We start from the raw sequence: 18,000 nt of genomic DNA on the forward strand, positions 1-18,000 counted from the left end.
ACCACTCTGACCCCGTCGACTCGCAGCTCGGGACCACCCAGAGTGTTCAGCCTGAGCTTTCTCCACACGCCCGTCATCCTCACGGTCTCTCCTCCGACTCCCCGTCGTCCTCACGGTCTCTCCTCCGACTCCCCATCGTCCTCACGGTCTCTCCTCCGACTCCCCATCGTCCTCACGGTCTCTCCTCCGACTCCCCACCAAAACCACCTGGTTCCCAGCCATATGAGACAGCATATCACCCCAAGAAAGAATAACATGGACACCCATAGGTTCATTTACATCTGCTATCTGTTATAACCCAAGCATAGTGCTAGCTAGAGACTTTCTCTGCACTTAACATAATAAAGAAGCCATTTATAATTAACATACGCAGTAACACAAAAGATTAACATAACAAAAAAGTCATTTTGATTAACATACGCAGTAACACAAAAGAAGAAACTCCTTACACTCAGACCTCTGCTGCCTTGCGGCTACACCCACTCATGGGGAAGGCTTTGGGAGTAAACCCTGAGGGAAAAATCTGGAGCTGTCCTACCCTGAGTTCAGTGCTGACTGGCACCTCCTGTGATGCTGCTGGTACCAAACTGTATCAGTCTCTGCCATTCCTTTGGATTCATCAGATGCTTGGAGAGGGGGAGCTTGCTACATGGGCAACAGCTTGCTCTCTGTATCGTACTGCCCAGGTTTGCGTATCTAGACAGCTAGGACACAGTATCTGTGTTCAACTCCGACCGACGGAGGCATCAGGGATCATCACCACCACCTCAATGCACTGTGTAATGAGTAGGTCTGTATGGACAGTATGCAGATCAAGTTTTTCACACTATCTTGGTACTTGTGATGAGAATAAGCTAATTCCAGTTCCATGTCCAAGTCCCTTTGTGTTGAAGTGAGGGACAGGACGAGGGATGGGGTGGGTGACTGAGCAAACAAAAGATAGTGGGAAGTTAGGGTATTGGGAAGCTTTTAAAAACAAACAGAAGGCAAATAAAAAAAGTCATTAAGAAAGTAAAGATGGAAGACGCAAGTAAGCCAGCCAATAATATTAAAGTGGGTACCAAAAGTTCCTTCAGCTACATAAAGTGCAAAAGAGAGGCGAGAGTGGCTAATGGACCACAGGAAAACGATGCTGGAGAGGTAGTAATGGGGAACAAGGAAATGGCAGGTGAACTGAATAAGTATTTTGCATCAGTCTTCACTGTGGAAGACACTAGCAGTATGGTGGAAGTTCCAGGTGTCAGGGGGCATGAAGTGTGTGAAGTTACCATAACTAGAGAGAAGGTTCTTTGGAAACCAAAAGGTCTGAAAGTAGATAAGTCACCTGGACCAGATGGTGTACACCCCAGGGTTCTAAAAGAGGTGGTTGAAGAAATTGTGGAGGTATTAGTAATGATCCTTCAAGAATCTTTAGATTCTGGAATGGTTCAGAAGGACTGGAACACTGTAAATGTCACCCTACTCTTCAAAAAGGGAGAAAGGCAGAAGAAAGGAAACTATAGGCCAGTTAGTCACAGCCAATTAAAAGGACGAGGTCTTAGGGTACTTGGAGGGATGTAATAAAATAGGCAATAGTCAGTACGGTTTCCTCGAGGGAAAATTTTGCCTGACAAATCTGTTGGAATACTGTGAAGAAATAACAAGCAGGATAGACAAAAGAGAATCAGTAATGTTGTGTACTTGGATTTTCCGAAGGCCTTTGACAAGGTGCCACACATGAGGCACCTTGGTATTGAAGGGAAGAGCCCAGCCTTGATAAAACAGTGTCTGATTGGCAGGAGGCAAAGAGTGGGAATAAAGGCAGCCTTTTCTAATTGGCTGCTGGTGACTAGTGGTGTACCACAGGGGTCCGTGTTGGAACCGTTCTTTTTATGTTATATGTCAATGATTTGGATGATGGAATTGATGGCTTTGTTGAAAAGTTTACAGATGACATGAAGATAGGTGGAGCAGCAGGTAGTTTTGAGGAAGTAGAGAGGCTGCAGAAGGACAGATCAGAAGAATGGGTAAAGTGGTAGATGGAATACAGTGTCTGGAATTGTATGGTCATGAACTTTGGTAGAAGAAATGAAAGTGTAGACTATTTCCTAAATGGAGTGAAAATACAAAAAAACTGAGGTGCAAAGGGACTTGGAAGTCCTCGTACATGATCCCCAAAAGGTCAACTTGCAGGTTGAGTCTGTGGTGAGGAAGGCAAATGCAATGTTAGCATTCATTTTAAGAGGACTAGAATGTAAAAGCAAGGATATAATGTTGAGACTTTATATAAGGCACTGGTGAGGCCTCACTTGGGGTATTCTGAGCAGTTTAGGGCCCCTCATCTTAGAAAGGATGTGCTGAAATTGGAGAGGGTTCAAAGGAGGTTCACAAAAATTATTCCAGGACTGAACGGCTTGTCATATGACGAGCATTTGATGGATCTGGTCTTAGAATTCAGAACAATGAGGGGTAAGCTAAATGAAACCTATCGAATGGTGAAAAGCCATGATAGATTGAATGAGAAGAGGATGTTTCCTCCGTTGGGAAAGTCTAAGACCATATGACACATCCTCAGAATAGAGGGGTGTCCTTTTAGAATGAAGATGAGGAGGAATTTCTTTAGCCAGTGATTGGTGAATCTGTGGAACTCTTTGCCACAGGCAGCTGTGGAGGTCAAGTCTTTATGCATATTTAAGGCAGAGATTGGTAGATTTTTGATTGGTCAGGGCATGAAGGGGTACAGGGAGAAGGCAGGAGACTGGGGCAGAGAGGGAAAATGGATCAGCCATGATGAAATGGCAGAGCAGACTCGATGGGCCAAATGGGCTAATTCTGCTCCTATATTTTATGGTCTTACGTTTAATACATCAACAACACAGTGTGCTCTTCTTACAAGAGCAGGGGGAGGTAGAAGGAGGGTTGTGGGAGATGTACGGGGAGAGGCAGAGAGCTGAGGACAAGCCAATCTCTCAGTGACTGAAGCCCAGTATTCAGGCCCTTGTCTGGGCTACTGCTGCCACCTGCTGGCCACAGTCTCTAAATGCAAGGTTTATTGAAGCTAGTTTCCACCCAGAGAAGTTAATGATTTTCCCATATGAAAGATCCAGATTAATCCTGCCTCCCTGGGCTTGCATTTGCATTTCTGCTGGGCAGATCGAAAGTTCAACATTCAAAGTAAATTTAATATCAATGTTACCATATTCCACCTTCAGATTCATTTTCTTGCAGGCATTTGCAGGGGGGGGAAGAAATATAATATAATAGAATTTTAAATATAATATAAAAGAAATAAATATAATAGAATTTACAAAAACTATGCATAAACAGATGAAGACTGACAAACAACCAATATGCAACAGTATGCAAACTGTACAAATACAAAAATAATACTGAGAACACGAGTTCACAGGGTCATTGAGCAATAGCACAGCTACAAGCTCTTTGGTCTAACCCTTTGACCAAGGTTCCTATACCCAAGTTTGGCCCATTTCTCTCTAAACTTGTACCTGTCCAAGTGCCTTTTAAATGTTGTTGTTGTATCTGTCCAAACCACTTCCCCTGGCAGCTCATCCCATGTACACACCACCCTCTGGGTGAAAAGCTTGCTCCCCACCCCCCATGAAATCTTCCCTGTCTCACTTTAAACCTGTGTTCTCCATTTTCTTTCTTGTTCCCATTCGCTGGCAAAAACTCTGTGTGCATTCACCTTATCTGTGCCCCTCGTGATTTTATTCACCTCTATAATGTGACCCCCTTGGTCTCCTACGCTCCAGGAATAAAGTCCTGGTCCGTCCAAACCTGTGACCAAGTCCTTCAAGTTTTGGCGATACTCTTGTGGATTTTCTTTGCACTTTTTCCAAGTTATCTTTCCTGAAAGAGTAAAATAGGCCATTCATCCCATCAGGTGTCTCCACCATTCCCTCATGGCTAATTTATTATCTTGATTTTTTTACAAGATCACAAGATCACAAGACAAAGGAGCAGAAGTAGGCCATTTGGCCCATCGAGTCTGCTCCGCAGCTCCCCCATGAGCTAAACTATTCACCCACCTAGTTCCAATTTCCGGCTTTTTCCCCATATTCCTTGATACCCTGACTAGTTAGATACCTATCAATCTCCTCCTTAAACACCCTCAATGATCGGGCCTCCACAGCTGTATGTGGCAATGAATTCCATAAATCCACAACCCTCTGGCTAAAAAAATTTCTCCTCATCTCTGTTTTAAATGGGTACCCTCTTATTCTAAGACTGTGGCCTCTTGTCCTGGACTCACCCACCAAGGGAAACAACCTTTCCACATCTACTCTGTCCAATCCTTTCAACATTCGAAACGTTTCTATGAGATCCCCTTTCATTCTTCTATACTCTAATGAATACAATCCAAGAGCCAACAGACGCTCCTCATATGTTAGCCCCTGCATTCCAGGAATCATCCTCGTAAACCTTCTCTGAACTCTCTCCAACATCAGTACATCTTTTCTAAGATAGGGGGCCCAAATCTGCACACAGTATTCCAAATGAGGTCTCACTAATGCCCCATAGAGCCTCATCAACACCTCCTTACTCTTATACACTATTCCTCTTGAAATGAATGCCAACATAGCATTCGCTTTCCTTACCGCCAATCCAACTTGGTGGTTAACCTTTAGGGTATCCTGCACGAGGACCCCCAAGTCCCTTTGCACTTCCGATGTTTGAATTTTCTCCCCATCTAAATAATAATCTGCCGGATTATTTCTTCTTCCGAAATGTACAACCGTACATTTGTCAACATTGTATCTCATCTGCCATTTCTTTGCCCACTCTCCTAAGCTGACTAAGTCTCTCTGCAACCTTTCCGTTTCTTCAACATTTCCTGCTCCTCCACCTATCTTGGTGCCATCCGCAAACTTGGCCACAAAACCATTTAATCCATAACCCAAATCATCGATATACATCGTAAAAAGAAGCGGCCCCAACACCGACCCCTGCAGAATACCACTAGTAACCGGCAACCAATCAGAATAGGATCCCTTTATTCCCACCATTTGCTTTCTGCCTATCAGCCAATGCTCCACTGATTAACTCCATTCTCCCACCTTGTCCCTGTAACCATTGACACCCTTACTACTCAAAAACTTATCAACCTCCACTTTAAGTATACCCAATGACTTGGCCTCCACAGCCGTCTGTGGCAATGAATTCCACAGATTCACCGACCTCTGGCTAAAGGAATCCCTCCTCAATTCTGTTCTAAAGGGACATCCTTCTATTCTGAGGCTGTGCCCATTGTTCCGATACTCCCCCTCTATGGGAAACATTCTTTCTATGTCTACTCTAACTCTATTTAAAGCAGAGGTTGATTGGTTCCTGATTAGTACGGGGGTCAAAGGTTATGGGAGAAGTCAGGAGAATGGGGTTGTCAGGGATAATAAATCAGCCATGATGAGCTGGCAAAGTAGTCTTGAGACCTGATGAAGGGTTTCGGCCCAAAACTTCAACTGCACTCTCTTCCATAGATGCTGCCTGGCCTGCTGAGTTCCTCCAGCATTTTGTGTGTGTTGCTCGGATTTCCAGCGTCTGCAGACTTTCTCTTGTTTGTGATCAGGTGGTCTAATTCTGCTGGTACGGTGGTACGGTGGGTAGAAGCAGATGATCGGGGGCAAAGGACAGATGGCGAGCAGCAGGGAGGGAGCAGGAGGTGAGTAACAGGAGGCAGCATGGGGGTGTAGTAATTAGTGTAACGCTTTACGGCACCACCAGCAAGATCGGGGTTCAATTCTCAGTGCTGCGGGGGGGACTCAGAACCAATGAGGTTTATTAATCCCTGAGCGTGAGACATTTAGATCAGTATTTAAATGGACAATGTAGAGAAAGACATAGTGCTGACGCGGGCAGATGTACTGAGTGTTGTTGGGAGGGATGGGGAGGGAGGTCCGTGTGACGCGGTAGCATAGCGGTGAGAGGAGTGCTGTACAGCACAAACGATCGTCGACTGGGGTTCAATTCCTGCCGCTGATCTGTCTGTAAGGTGTTTGTACATTCTCCCCATGACCGTAAGGGATTCCTCCGGGTGCTCCGGTTTCCTCCCACTGCTAAAGACGTAGAGTTAGGCTAAGGGTTGGTAAGTTGTGGGCACGCTGTGTTGGCGCCAGAAGCATGGCAGCACTTGCGAGCTGCCCCCAGCGCATATTTTGACTGTGTTGGCTGCTGGCGCGAGCGACACATTTCACTGTTTTGATGTACATGGGACAAATAAATCTATTCTTTAAAGCAGCTAGAGGGATTAAATATTTAAAGGTGAACTCTATTTGCCACCTGTACAGCGAAACGCCTCGTTTTGTTTCAAAGCCAATCAGCGCGGATTGCGTTGTGCCAGTATCACCACTCTCCTTCCAACAGCACAGCGTGTCACTCTCCTTTCGACAGCGCAGTGTGCCCGCAGCATGCCCACGGCGTGCCATGCTCCTTTCGACAGCGCAGTGTGCCCGCAGTGTGCCATGCTCCTTTCGACAGCGCAGTGTGCCCGCAGCATGCCCACGGCGTGCCATGCTCCTTTTGACAGTGCAGCGTGCCCGCAGTGTGCCATGCTCCTTTCGACAGCGCAGTGTGCCCGCAGCATGCCCACGGCGTGCCATGCTCCTTTTGACAGTGCAGTGTGCCCGCAGTGTGCCATGCTCCTTTCGACAGCGCAGTGTGCCCGCAGCATGCCCACGGCGTGCCATGCTCCTTTTGACAGCGCAGTGTGCCCGCAGTGTGCCATGCTCCTTTTGACAGCGTAGTGTGCCCGCAGCATGCCCACGGCGTGCCATGCTCCTTTCGACAGCGCAGTGTGCCCGCAACATGCCCACGGCGTGCCATGCTCCTTTCGACAGCGCAGTGTGCCTGCAGTGTGCCATGCTCCTTTCGACAGTGCAGTGTGCCCGCAGCATGCCCACAGTGTGCCATGCTCCTTTCGACAGCACAGTGTGCCCACAGCATGCCCACAGCGTGCCACACTCCTGCCGACAATGCAGCATGCCCACAGCGTGCCATGCTCCTTTCGACAGCGCAGTGTGCCCGCAGCGTGCCATGCTCCTTTCGACAGTGCAGTGTGCTCGCAGCATGCCACACTCCTACCGAATACATAGCGTGCCCGCAGCTCAGGTCAAGTCGTCCTGAGTCAGATTCAGGTTCATTTATTTAACACACATCTGCATCGAAATTACCGTGATAGGTGTCGTTTAACAAGCAACACAGCCTGAGGATGGGTGGCAGATAGACAGATTAGGAAAGAGATGTAATAAAAGATGGGAAAGGGGGAAACAAAAAGGGGCAGATGGGGGTAAGCGGGGAGAGAGAAGAATGGAGGGAGGTACAGAGGCTTGGATGTGGAGGTGACACAGGAATCTGGTCATTAAGGAGGGTGATAACTGGAACTAGATAAGGGTAGGATGGTGGGCAGGAAGACCTAGGCTGGAGAAAGGATAGGAGACCAAGGAAGTCAAATAAGGGGGAATTTTACACACAAGAGATTCTGCAGACACTGGAAATCCAGAGCAACGCTCACACAAAATGCTGGAGAGACCCAGCAGATCAGGTAGCATCGGTGGCGGGGAATAAACATTTCAGGCTGAAGCTCTTCATCGGGACTGAAAAGGAAGGGGGGAGAAAGCAAGAATAAGAAGAGGGGGTGGGGGTGGGGGGGAAGGCGTACAAGTTGGTAGGTGATAGATGAGACCGGGTGAGGGGGAAGGTGAGTGGGTGGGGGAGTGATGAGGGATGAAGGGAGAAGTTGGGGGGAGGTAAAGAGCTGAAAATGAAGGAATCTGATAGGAGAGGAGAGCAGACCATGGATGAAAGGAAAGGAGGAGGTGATGGACAGGTGAAGAAGAGGGGTGAGAGAGGAACCAGAATGGGGAATGGCAAAAGAGTGAAGAGAATGGGTGAGAAACTACAGGAAGTTAAGAGTAATTAATGGTCGACCCTTTAATATTATTAAAAGTAGATCATTTCTTGGGGTCCATATCTACAGTTCGCTGAAAGTGGATACGATGGTAAAGAACGTGTAAGACGTGCTTGCCTCCATTGGCAGGGGTGTTGAGCACAAGTGTAAGGAAGTCGTTCTGCAGTTGTATAAAACTTCAGTCAGACCGCACTTGGAGCCTGAAGACACACACTCAGCATTTCAGGAACGTCTTCTTCCCCTCAGCCATCAGGTTTCTGAATGAGCAATGAATCCATGAACACTACCTCACTCCCATTCCCTCTCTTTTTGCACTAATTTTATATATACTCACTGTAATTTATAGTGTTTTATTACTGTGCATTGCATTGTACTGCTGCTGCAAAACAACAAATTCCACAACATATGCCGGTGAGATTAAACCCGATTCTGATTCTGAGTATTGTGTACACTCTGGTTGCCTCATTATAGGAAGGATGTGGAGACTGTGGACAAGGTGCAGAAGAGGTTTACCAGGATGCTGCCTGGTGGATTAGACGATATGAGCTACAAGGAAAGTTTGAACAAACTTGTGTTGTTTTCTTGAGAGCATCGAGGCTGAGGGGATACCTGATACAAGTTTTTTATTATGAATGGCATAGGTAGGGGTAGGCAGTCAGAATAATTTCCCCAGGGAAGAAGTCAAACACCAGAGGACAAGCTAAGGTTGTAGGGGGAGAGGGGGCAGGGTGTTAGGGCATATTCTGGAGTTAGGTTTTATGGAAAAATATTAATTTCAGCAACATATCTGAGCATGGATTGTAGATTAAATTTAAAATGCAGCCCTGGACAATAGTTTCCTGGAGCTGTGGACATCGGTTAATTGAAAAGCAGGCAATGCTAATTAACACACACAAAATGCTGGAGGAACTCAGCAGGCCAGACAGCATCTATAAAAAAAAAGTACAGTCAATGTTTTGTGTCAAAACCTTTCGGCAGGACTCTAGTTTGTAATGCTGGTTAACATTCATTTTGGGTGTCTGAAGTGTGGGTGCGGAGGAGGAGGTGTGAAAATAATATGTAATTCAAAGGAACCATTGTAGAAACGTTGTAACTATAGAATTGTCCTTTGATCTGTAGCATATAAAATGTCATGTGATATTGGGTCAAACAAGCCTCTTCCACTGAGGGTGTCTCATTTTGTTGAAAAGAAACACTTCCGTATCTATCGTCTCTACTTTGATCATGTTACAGTAGGGGGGAGTTTAAAGGTAACACAGCGAGTGGTAGGTGAAAGCAGGCAGTTTGGTGGAGTTTTAGAGTCTTTTAGATGGACTGATGAATATGAAGGGAATGGAGGGATATCAAGGATATTAAGTATAAATTGACATCAAGGTCAGTACAGCATCTTGGGCTGAATGGCCTGTCCGGTGCTGTACTGTTCTATGTTCTGTGATTGTACCATCATATGCATCACCCCATCCCACACCCGCTTCATTTGGGTGGCCTCTAGATCATCCCACTCACTGGTTCTGCATTTGGAAACCTGCGTGCTCCACACAAAGCCACTGGTGACAAATGGTTGTGTGTCACACTCACACTCGCACACTCACACACATAAAATGCTGCAGGAACTCAGCAGGTCAGACAGCATCTATGGAGGGGAATAAACAGTCAACATTTCGGATCAAGACCCTTCGTCTGGACTGGAAAAGTAGAGGGAAGAAAGCAGAATAAGAACCGGATAAAGGGTGCCGGCCCAAAACAGCCCAGAACAGTTTATTCCCCTCCATAGATGCTGCCTGACTTGCTGAGTTCCTCCAGCATTTTGTGTGTGTTGCTCAAGATTTGCAGCACCTGCAGAACGTCTTGTGTTTATAATTAGTAGGTCGGTGTCTCTCATGCGACAGGCACCGGGAGCCACGGAACCTGAGGCCAGTGGCCGGCTGCCAGACTGGGACCCAGTGATCAGGCTCAGCATACTGCCGCACGTCTCCCATCTCCTGTCTGTCGGAGTGGAGATGATATTTACACAGGTGTAATGTCGGCACAGATAACAGCAGATGGTACGGCTCTGTCGCTCTGCTCTGTAAAGGGTAGGCAGCTGGGTACCTTACAGGCTCAGGTCCTTACGGGAGGAGCTGACTGACAACTCCAGGCAGATATTGACAACATTGGAACAGGGGGAGGCCATTCCTCCCCTCCAGTTTATTCTACTATTCAACCAGGAATGGATAACGTGCAGACACAAGAGATTCTGCGGATGCTGGAGATCTGCAGAAATACACCAAGGGGCAGGGGGAGCTCAGCAGGATAGGCAACATTTGTAGAGGGAAATGGATCGTCATTGTTTCAAATCTCTTCCCCCCCCCCCACCCCCCATTGGACAGAAAATACAAAAGCCTGAAACAAAACATACCGTCAGGCTCAAGGACAGCTTCAATCCCACTGTTATCAGACTTGTGTGCTGAAATGGACTCACGACGTCAGAATCTATCATGTTATGATCTTCCATTTTATTGTTTACCCGCATTGCACTTTCTCTGTAGCTTTTACTCTTTACTGTGCATTGCTATTGTTTTAATTTCTTCCACTTTCTTATCTATTTTGTTTTTGTTTAGAGATACAGCACAAAATATGACCTTCCGGCCCATCGAGCTGTGCTGCCCAGCAACCCCCTGATAACCCCAATTTAACGCTAACCTGACCACAGGACAATTTGCAATGACCTACAAACCTACCTGGTACAACTTTGTGCCGGGGGAGGAAACTGGAGCACCTGGAGAAAGCCCGCACATTCCACGGGGAGGATGTGCAGAGACTCCTTACTGGGAATCTGGGAATGCTGGGATTCAACTCCAGGCTCCAACACCATGAGCTGTAATAATGTCATGCTAACCAAGGCACTACCTCAATGGACAGTGCAATGATTTGATCTGTACCAACAGCATGTACGACAAGCTTTTCACTGTACCTGGACAATAATAAAACAGCACCAATCTGGGGTCAGGATGAAGGGCCTCAACCCAAAATGTTGACTGTCCATTTTCCTCCCTAGAGACTCCTGGACCTGCTGAGTTCCTCCAGTGCTGTTCTGTAATCATCTGTTCCTTGACTTATCCAACCCGATTCCATAATCCCGGAAAGATTCTTGTCCAGTAAAAAGACAGCCAGACACACACACACACACACACACACACACACACACACACACACACATGCCAAACACACAAACACACACACACACACACACACACACACACACACACACACACACACACTGCTAGAGGAGCTCAGCAGATCAGGCAGCATCGATGGAAAAGGTAGCCAGTCGACGTTCTGGGCCGAGACCCTTCTTCAGGACTGAGAAGGAAAGGGAGAAGTTGCCAAAATAAAAAGGTGGGGGGAGGGCAAGGAGATTAGCTGGGAGGTGGTAGGTGAAGCCTGTTGGACGGGAAAGGTCAGGGGCTGGAGGGGGGAGAAATCTGACAGGAGAGGAGATGCACATTTGGAGAAAGGGAAGGGGGAGGAGATGCGGGGGGAAGTGATGGGCAGGTGAGAAGTGTAAAACTCAGAGCAGGGAATAGGGGAGAGGGGGAGGAAATGTGTTTACCAGTAGAAAAAATCAATATTTATGCCATCAGGTTGGAGGCTACCCAGATGGAATATTGAACCTTTAAGATATTTTTCTATTACGATACTTATCCCTCTGGAAAAGCTTATTTATGTACACTGAAACAGAGGATGGCACCTAAAATATTCAGATTCAGCAACACAGAAATTAACAGTGAAACCCTCAGAGACAGACGTGACCATGAGTGTGTGATGGGACAGTGCAGAGGGAGATTCACTGTGTATCTAACCCGTGCTGTCCCTGTCCTGGGAGTGTGTGATGGGACAGTGTAGAGGGAGCTTCACTCTGTATCTAACCCGTGCTGTCCCTGCCCTGGGGGTGTGTGATGGGACAGTGTAGAGGGAGCTTCACTGTGTATCTAACTCGTGCTGTCCCTCTCCTGTGAGTGTGTGATGGGACAGTGTAGAGGGAGCTTCACTCTGTATCTAACCCGTGCTGTCCCTGTCCTGGGAGTGTGTGATGGGACAGTGTAGAGGGAGCTTCACTCTGTATCTAACCCGTGCTGTCCCTGTCCTGGGAGTGTGTGATGGGACAGTGTAGAGGGAGCTTCACTCTGTATCTAAACCGTGCTGTCCCTGCCCTGGGGGTGTGTGATGGGACAGTGTAGAGGGAGCTTCACTGTGTATCTAACTCGTGCTGTCCCTCTCCTGTGAGTGTGTGATGGGACAGTGTAGAGGGAGCTTCACTCTGTATCTAACCCGTGCTGTCCCTGTCCTGGGAGTGTGTGATGGGACAGTGTAGAGGGAGCTTCACTCTGTATCTAAACCGTGCTGTCCCTGCCCTGGGAGTGTGTGATGGGACATTGTAGAGGGAGATTCACTCTGTATCTAACCCTTGCTGTCCCTGCCCTGGGAGTGTGTGATGGGACAGTGAAGAGGGAGCTTCACTCTGTATCTAACCTGTACTGTCCCTGCCCTGGGAGTGTGTGATGGACAATGGGAATTGTACCTCCCATGGATCCAACTTTAAACAACATGTTACATGCTCGGAAATTGAATGTACTGTTTAAAAAGCACTGTGAGTGTTCAGTTTTCTTCTGTGAAGTTTGTACATGTGCCAATAGAGGCACACTAAATGTGTGAAAGTACCAGTCAAACACTTCAGAACAGATTCGAGTAAGAGTTTAAGCAGTGATCTTCTCTACATCTTGCCTTCCGCCTTTCACTACAAGTTGCATTTATATAGCTCCTCAAATAAGGCACCTCGACACAATATTGTACATAAGAGTGTTTCCGAACAAGATCTGGCACTGAGCCACTGTCAGAGGTACTGTATTAGTCAGGTGATCGGAGGCTTAGTCACAGACATCAGCGCTGAGGAATGGATTAAAGAATGAGAGAGTGCTGGGGAGGAGTATAAAGGGAATTCTAATGATTAAGGGGCCAGAAACTCTGCTTACTCCACAGCTGGAATATAGTGTTCACATCTGGTTTCCTCATGATAGGAAATTTTTAGGAAAGATGTCGAGGAGATTTATCAGAATGTTGCTTGGATTATAGGGTATGTCTTATTAGGACTGGTTGAGAGAGCTGGGGCTTTTTTTCTTTGGAGTGAAAGAAGATAAAATGTGGCTTGATAGGGGTGTATTCAATGATAAGAGACATAGATTGAGATTTTTTCTAGGGTGGGAGTAGCTAATAAGAGGGGGCATATTTTGAGGGTGATTGGAGGAAAGTGTAGGGGATGGATGTCAGGTTTTTTCATAAAGAGAGTGGTGCATGCAAGGAACACACTGCTGAGGATGGTGTAAGAGGCAGACACATTAGGACATTTAAAATAGGCACATGGATATAGAAAAATGGAGGGCTATAGAGGAGGAGAGGGTTTAATTGGTCTTGCAGTCAGTTAAAAAGTTGGTGCCTGCACTGCATTGTATTGTCCTATGTTTTATGAACTCAAAGCATTGGTGTCATTCATGGAGCAAGTAGATTGGACACGATTGAGGAGCAGTACAGAAATCACGAATGGATACTGTGCTGGAGGAGGTACCAGGATAAGGAGGGGCAAACAGGAGGCTTTGGAAGCAGCTGTAGTCAAAGTTTATTATCAAACACCTAAATGTCACCATATTCTACCCTGACATTCATTTTCTTGCAGACATTCGCAGTAGGAGAAGTACTGTAGAATCGATGAAAAACCTCTCACAAGCTGTGTAAATACAAAAATAAACCAGCAATAATAAACCATAAGTGAATAAGTAAGACTGAGAACGTGAATTGTCGAATCCTTGGAAGTGAGTGTGTAAGTTGTGTTTAATGGATGCACTTTCAAGGACTCTACAACTCTTGTATAGATAGGAAATATAGGTATTGATGTTAACGTAAAGCTTTTGCTGAACCAGCAACCGATGTTCTGAAAGCATGGGCACAGGGGATAAACAGGACCTGGCGTGTCCTTAGCAACAGGCCACAATATTCCGACTGAACATTGTCGGTCAACATTTTCAGCCAAGTCTTGTGGTCGGATTCCAAAGAATAAAAAACTGGGTAGAATGTGCTGAAGGGTATGGATGGAGGCTTAGACTGTGAGTGTGGGTACTGAGAGGCTGCAGATGTGAGTAACGTCTACTTTAGTTCTTACCTGCTTCCCTCCTTTATCATCTCCCTCCCTCTCTCTGTGGCATTGTCAGGAACTAGACTTCCTTTCTTCAGAAGCTGAGGGTCTTGCTCCGTGTTTTGAACATCTCTGTTGTTCCTGCGCTCTCCCCGAGCTGGTGAGCTTTTATGTTCTTTCCTCCAGATCACTTGCTCTGGGTTTCTGCCTCTGAAGTTCTGTGTAGGTCTTGACCTTTTCCAAGACCCCCAGCAACTCTGAACAACAGCTCCACCTTCTCCTGGGACCACAGCCCTTTCACAGACAAAGGCTGATGAAATGCCACATCAGGGTAGAGATACTGAGATCCCTCGGCTAGTGGCAGCTCTCCGTTTGAACAGAAGTTGCCGATGGGGACCCTGTCCCAGTCTCTGACTGATTAACAGCTTTGGATATAGACTGAGGAATGTCTTCAGGTGATGATTTCCATCCGCCTGCATTCTGGGGCTGCCGACAATTTGGACCATCTGTCTGTCTGTCTCTCTCTCTCTCTCTCTTTCTCTGTATCCTAGCTCTGCCTGTGAATCTCTGTATCCTGAACAACCTTGAGAGTCTGCCTCTTTATCTTTAGGTCTGCGCTTCTGCATGACCCACTCTTGGTACCTTTTTGTGAACCTCACTCCGTATTTGTGTGTGTGTGTGTGTTTTGTAACTGTGCGTGCGTAAGGTTCTCTGTCCTTAATTTCAGTGCATCCTGACTGAGAAATCTTTACTTGTACACCTCTAAGTCTTTCATCCTGTCTTTAACTGTGTTCTTTGTGTTCCGTGCTGTGTGTGTATGTATATACATACTTTGAATTATTTGTGAGTCTCTGAGTGTGTTTAAAATTTTGTGACATCTGTCTTATTCTAAGCTCCGTGTATGTGTGTGTATGTTTTCCTTACAGAGAATTTATTTGTGAGTTTCTGAGTATATTTCAAATTCTGTGAATTCTGCCTTATTCTAAGCTGTGTGTGTGTCAGTGTGTGTATGTTTTCCTTGCAGTGAATTCTTTGTGAGTGTCTGAGTACATTTCAAATTCTGTGAACTTTGTCTTATTCTGAGCTCTGCGTGTGTAGACCATATCTTCATCCTCCACCCACCCTCATTCCGCACCATCCCGCTGTACACCTCTGGCTTTGCCTCTGTGTCTGTCACTGTGAACCTCTCAGCCTTGCCTCCCTGTAATTCCGAGCGTGTGTGTTATCTGTCTGCGGGTGTGCCCCAGTGACCCTCGACCTTGCTTTCTTCCTGCACCCACTGTCTCCAGAGTCTCAGCTGCAGGTGACAGCAGGATGGTTGTGGACACTGAGTGGCAGTCGGAGGGACTACAAACCGTAGGCATTATCTTCCTGGTTGTAAGTTCTCTGAAGCTGTTACATTTCCTGGGACTGATTGATTTCTCCAGTGAAGGTAGGCAGAGGCAGCAAGTCCAGAGCACTCTCTCATTTATCACTGTCTAAGCTTTTTCCAGATTAACCCAATTTAAAGGACTTTAAATTTCTAAACATATCCTTGTAAATATAACCTTCCTCCTGGCTAATTTATGTATCTGTAACAAGTTATTTTTGTAAAGTTTATATCAATATATTTCAACTACAGTCTCGCCACTGACGCAAGCCACTTGTGGAAGTGATCTATGCGGAACTAGATGTCGTCTCAGACTGGGAACGGGAGGGAGTGGGTCACTTGACCCCCCCTCAGAGTCTGGCAGCTTCTGGTTATGCAGTGGTGAATCTGTATCTTGTCTCCAATCTTCTCATTTTGGTTCTGCACAAAAATCTATTCATCGGTGTTCAATAAGTTTTGGTCTCAACGCGCTTTCTGGATCGGGGTTCTGGGTTTGAACTGGCCTGTGTGTGCGAGCCCTTGCACATCCCACTCAGAATCAGAATCAGGTTTATTTTCACTGTCTTACGTAATGTGCAGTTCCTGATTTTCTGGCAGCAGTATAGTGCAAGGACATAAAGTTTCTATAAGTACATAAAACAAGGAATAACGATGTAATTCAGAAATCTGATGGCAGCGGGGAAGAAGGGGTCCTGAGTTGTTGAGTGTGTGCCCTCAGGTTCCTGTACCTCCTCCCTGAGGGTAGCAATGAGTGAAGGGCATGTGGTGGGTGCTAAGGTGATCGATGCCACCTTCTTGATGCCATGCATCTTGAAGATGTGCTCGACCGTGTGGGTGGGGGTGGTTCTAGCCCATGATGGAACTGCCTGAGCCTACAGCCCTCTGCAGCCTCTTTGCATTGGAGCCTCCATACCAGGCAAAGACTTCGTCCCTCACCAAGGACCACCAAGCTTCTGCAGCTGTGGGGTGGAGAGCTTTCTGACTGGTTGCGTGACCGTCTGGTATGGAGGCTCCAAGGCACAGGAGCAGAAAAAGCTGCAGAGAGATATAAACGCAGCCAGTTCCACAGCCTCAAAAAGGCGGCGTCCATCAGTAAGGACCCTCACTACCCAAGACATGCCCTCTTCTCATTAGTACCATCAGGGAGGAGGTGCAGGAGCCTGAAGACACACATGACACATTGTAGGAATAGCTCCTTCTCCTCTGCCATAAGATTTCTAAACGATCCATGAACCTTTGAACACCACCTCATTATTTTTGTCCTCTTTTTGCACTAGTTAATTATTTTTATATATTTCTTATTATAACTGATAGCATTTTTATGTCTTGCACTGTACTGCTGCCCCAAAACAACTAATTTAATGGCATATGCCAGTGATAATAAACCTGATTCTCATACAGCCAGTCAGTGACCTCTCTGTAAGTTTGACCACCTGCCTTTGTTCCAGAGTCATTGCGCCAGAGGGAAGTGCCCCTGATTACCTTCTAAACTTAGTCTGTATCACAGAATGTAGGGAACACAAGCCCAGCCTGTGCAAAACATCCTTTCAGTTCACCGTCGTTAGCTTGCTAATTATGCAAGATAGTTTTCACAGCTAACATAAACTTGTTCTTCACGGCACATTGTGTCCTGATCTCACCGCAGTTTCGCCATCCTTCGCCTTTTAATTATGCAGGTTAATCTTCACAGCGGCTCTCTTTAACATAAAGCTGTTCCTGGTGACACATGGTGCCCCGCTCTCACCTGCAGGAGAACAGACTGTGCAACGTGGCTTCAGTCAGATACGATAAGCGAGGTGGCGGCTGGTAGAGCGGCTGGCAGCCTCCTGGTGTCAGAGACCCCGGTTCGATCCTGATCTCTGCCACTGTCTGTACGTGGAGTCTGCCCGTTCTCCCGGTAAGCGTGTGGGTTCCCCCCCCCCCCGGGGTGCTCCAGTCTCCTCCCACCACCCAAAGGCGAACAGGTTGGTCTGAGTTGCCCCCCCCCCCCCGTGAGTACATGAGGGGTAGAAACTGATGAGAGCCGATGGGAATGTGGGGAGAACGAAACAGGATTAGTGTAAGTGGCAGGTTGATGGTCAGAATGGGCTAGTTGGGCTGAAGGGCCTGTTTTTATATTCTGTGGCTGTTGCTTGTACAAGTTTCTTTCAGACCTGGTGTGTGTACTGTACAGGGTAGTTAAGGCATGGTGTGTTGGCCGCCTTTGGTGAGGGAATTCAGTCCAAGAGCAGCTCTGTAAAACTCTGGTAAGACCACACTTGGAGAATTGTGTCCAGGGAACCCTGCTCTTTTGTGTTCTTTATAAGTGACTTGGATGAGGAGGTGGAAGGGAGGGTCACTAAGTCTGCAGATGATGCGAAGGTTGGTGGTGTTGTGGCTAGTGCAGAAGGTTGCTGTAGGTTACAACGGGACCTTGACAGGACGCAGAGCTGGGCTGAGGTTGGTGGTGTTATGGATGGTGCAGAAGGTTGCTGTAGGTTACAACGGGACCTTAATGGGACGCAGAGCTGGGCTGAGAAGTGGCAGATGGGGTTCAGTCCAGACAAGTGTGAAGTGATTCAC

General features: G+C 46.8%; 1 protein-coding gene across 7 annotated transcripts in view; it reads left to right on the plus strand.

Moving 5' to 3' along the window:
• LOC134358814 (Kv channel-interacting protein 2-like) overlaps positions 1-18,000 on the plus strand; it is a 513,936-nt gene that overhangs the window by 401,351 nt on the left and 94,585 nt on the right. Inside the window, exon 1 of one of the 7 annotated variants that reach the window (XM_063071322.1) lies at positions 14,990-15,501. The exons of 5 other annotated variants lie outside the window; for them this stretch is intronic. In XM_063071322.1, the coding sequence (XP_062927392.1) occupies positions 15,384-15,501 (118 nt within the window). In that variant the 5' untranslated portion in view covers positions 14,990-15,383. Of the gene's footprint in view, positions 1-14,989; positions 15,502-18,000 lie in introns of those variants that run through there. One more of the 7 variants, XM_063071327.1, reaches the window with a different exon arrangement.

This window comes from Mobula hypostoma, chromosome 19, assembly GCF_963921235.1.
Source record: "Mobula hypostoma chromosome 19, sMobHyp1.1, whole genome shotgun sequence".
In the NCBI taxonomy this organism is placed as follows: domain Eukaryota; kingdom Metazoa; phylum Chordata; class Chondrichthyes; order Myliobatiformes; family Myliobatidae; genus Mobula; species Mobula hypostoma.